Below are 1277 nucleotides of genomic sequence, written 5' to 3'. Positions count from 1 at the left end.
GAGGAGCCGAGCAGCAGCAGCAGCAGCAGGGCGCGGCGGCGCGACAGCATCTTGAGCGCGCGGGGCAGGGCGGGCGCGGTGCAGGCCATGGCGGGCGGGGGCGCAGCGACCCACCCACCCTGCTCAGGTCGCCACGGCGAGGGCAAGGGGGGCGGCCGACCGCCAGGGGCGCCTGTGGGGGGACATGGGTCAGGTGGGCCTGCACACACACATGTGCACACATGCATGTGTGCACACCTGCTGCCCTACTGGGCCTTGCCTGTGTGCATGCACATACATACCCCATGCACACACAGCTGTACACACAGCCTCAGGCACACACACCTACATGTGTGTACACACACACGCTGACCTGTCTTGGCCCCATGTGCACACACATGGCTGTGCACACACGCATGTACACAGCCCCATGTGCACACAGCTGTGCATGTTGCCCCACCCCTGTACATACAGCCCTGTGCACACACATACATGTGTACACACATGCACACGCTACCCTGCCTGGGCCCCTTTGCACACACACACACAAATGCACAGTCATACATGCTGCCTGCTCCCTGTACATACAGCCCTATGCACATACACATACATACATGTACGCACACATGCTGCCCTGTCTTGGTCCCTGTGCACACACACTGCCCCACCCCCTGCACATACACCCATGTCGTCCACACACACTGTCTTGCCCTGCCCCTGCTTACATGCCCTGTGCCCACATCCCCATGCACACACAATTCCCTGCATCCATACTGCTTGGCTTTGCCCTGTGCACACACCCACCATGCACACAGCCCTGTGAACATGCACACTCTTCCACACTCCTCACCCTACCCCAAGACTCACGTGGCCCAGTCCTTGTGCATGTGTGTGTGTGCACACACGCTGTCCTATGCAGCCTTGCTCCTGGGCACAAACAGCCCTGAACACGCATAGCCCACCCACCCACCTCCCAGCCCTCCCTTGAAAGTCCATGTGCACATTTACCCCTTTGCACACTCCCACCCTGCTCCTGCACACCTGTCTCTCGGGGCCTTTGCACACATGTGCCCAATCTGAGGCACTCTGGCAGTTCCTGGTCTAGCCTGACCCCTGCACACACCAGCATTGCCTGAGCTGGCTGTTACACCCAGCCCCAACCCCACCCCAGAGCAAGCTGCATCTCAGTGCTGGGTACAATCCCTGTTATACCCAGCCACCAACACACCCACCCCAGAGCCAGCCGCATCCCAGCCAGGCGCCCCTCCTCCTCCCCCTCCCCGCCAGGAGCCATGTTC

At 61.2% G+C, this 1277-nt stretch overlaps 1 protein-coding gene across 1 annotated transcript in view; it reads right to left on the bottom strand.

Annotated features, from left to right (window-relative positions):
- Positions 1–288, bottom strand: part of GAL3ST3 (galactose-3-O-sulfotransferase 3) — a 2767-nt gene extending 2479 nt beyond the window's left edge. The window contains exon 1 of the mRNA XM_006030748.3: positions 1–288. This exon is cut by the window's left edge and continues 14 nt beyond it. Within this exon, the coding sequence (XP_006030810.2) occupies positions 1–227 (227 nt within the window). The 5' untranslated portion in view covers positions 228–288.
- Positions 289–1277: the final 989 nt, after the last annotated feature.

Source organism: Alligator sinensis, unplaced genomic scaffold (genome assembly GCF_000455745.1).
Source record: "Alligator sinensis unplaced genomic scaffold, ASM45574v1 scaffold1329_1, whole genome shotgun sequence".
Taxonomy (NCBI): Eukaryota; Metazoa; Chordata; order Crocodylia; family Alligatoridae; genus Alligator; species Alligator sinensis.
This window is presented reverse-complemented; position numbering and strand designations above follow the sequence as displayed.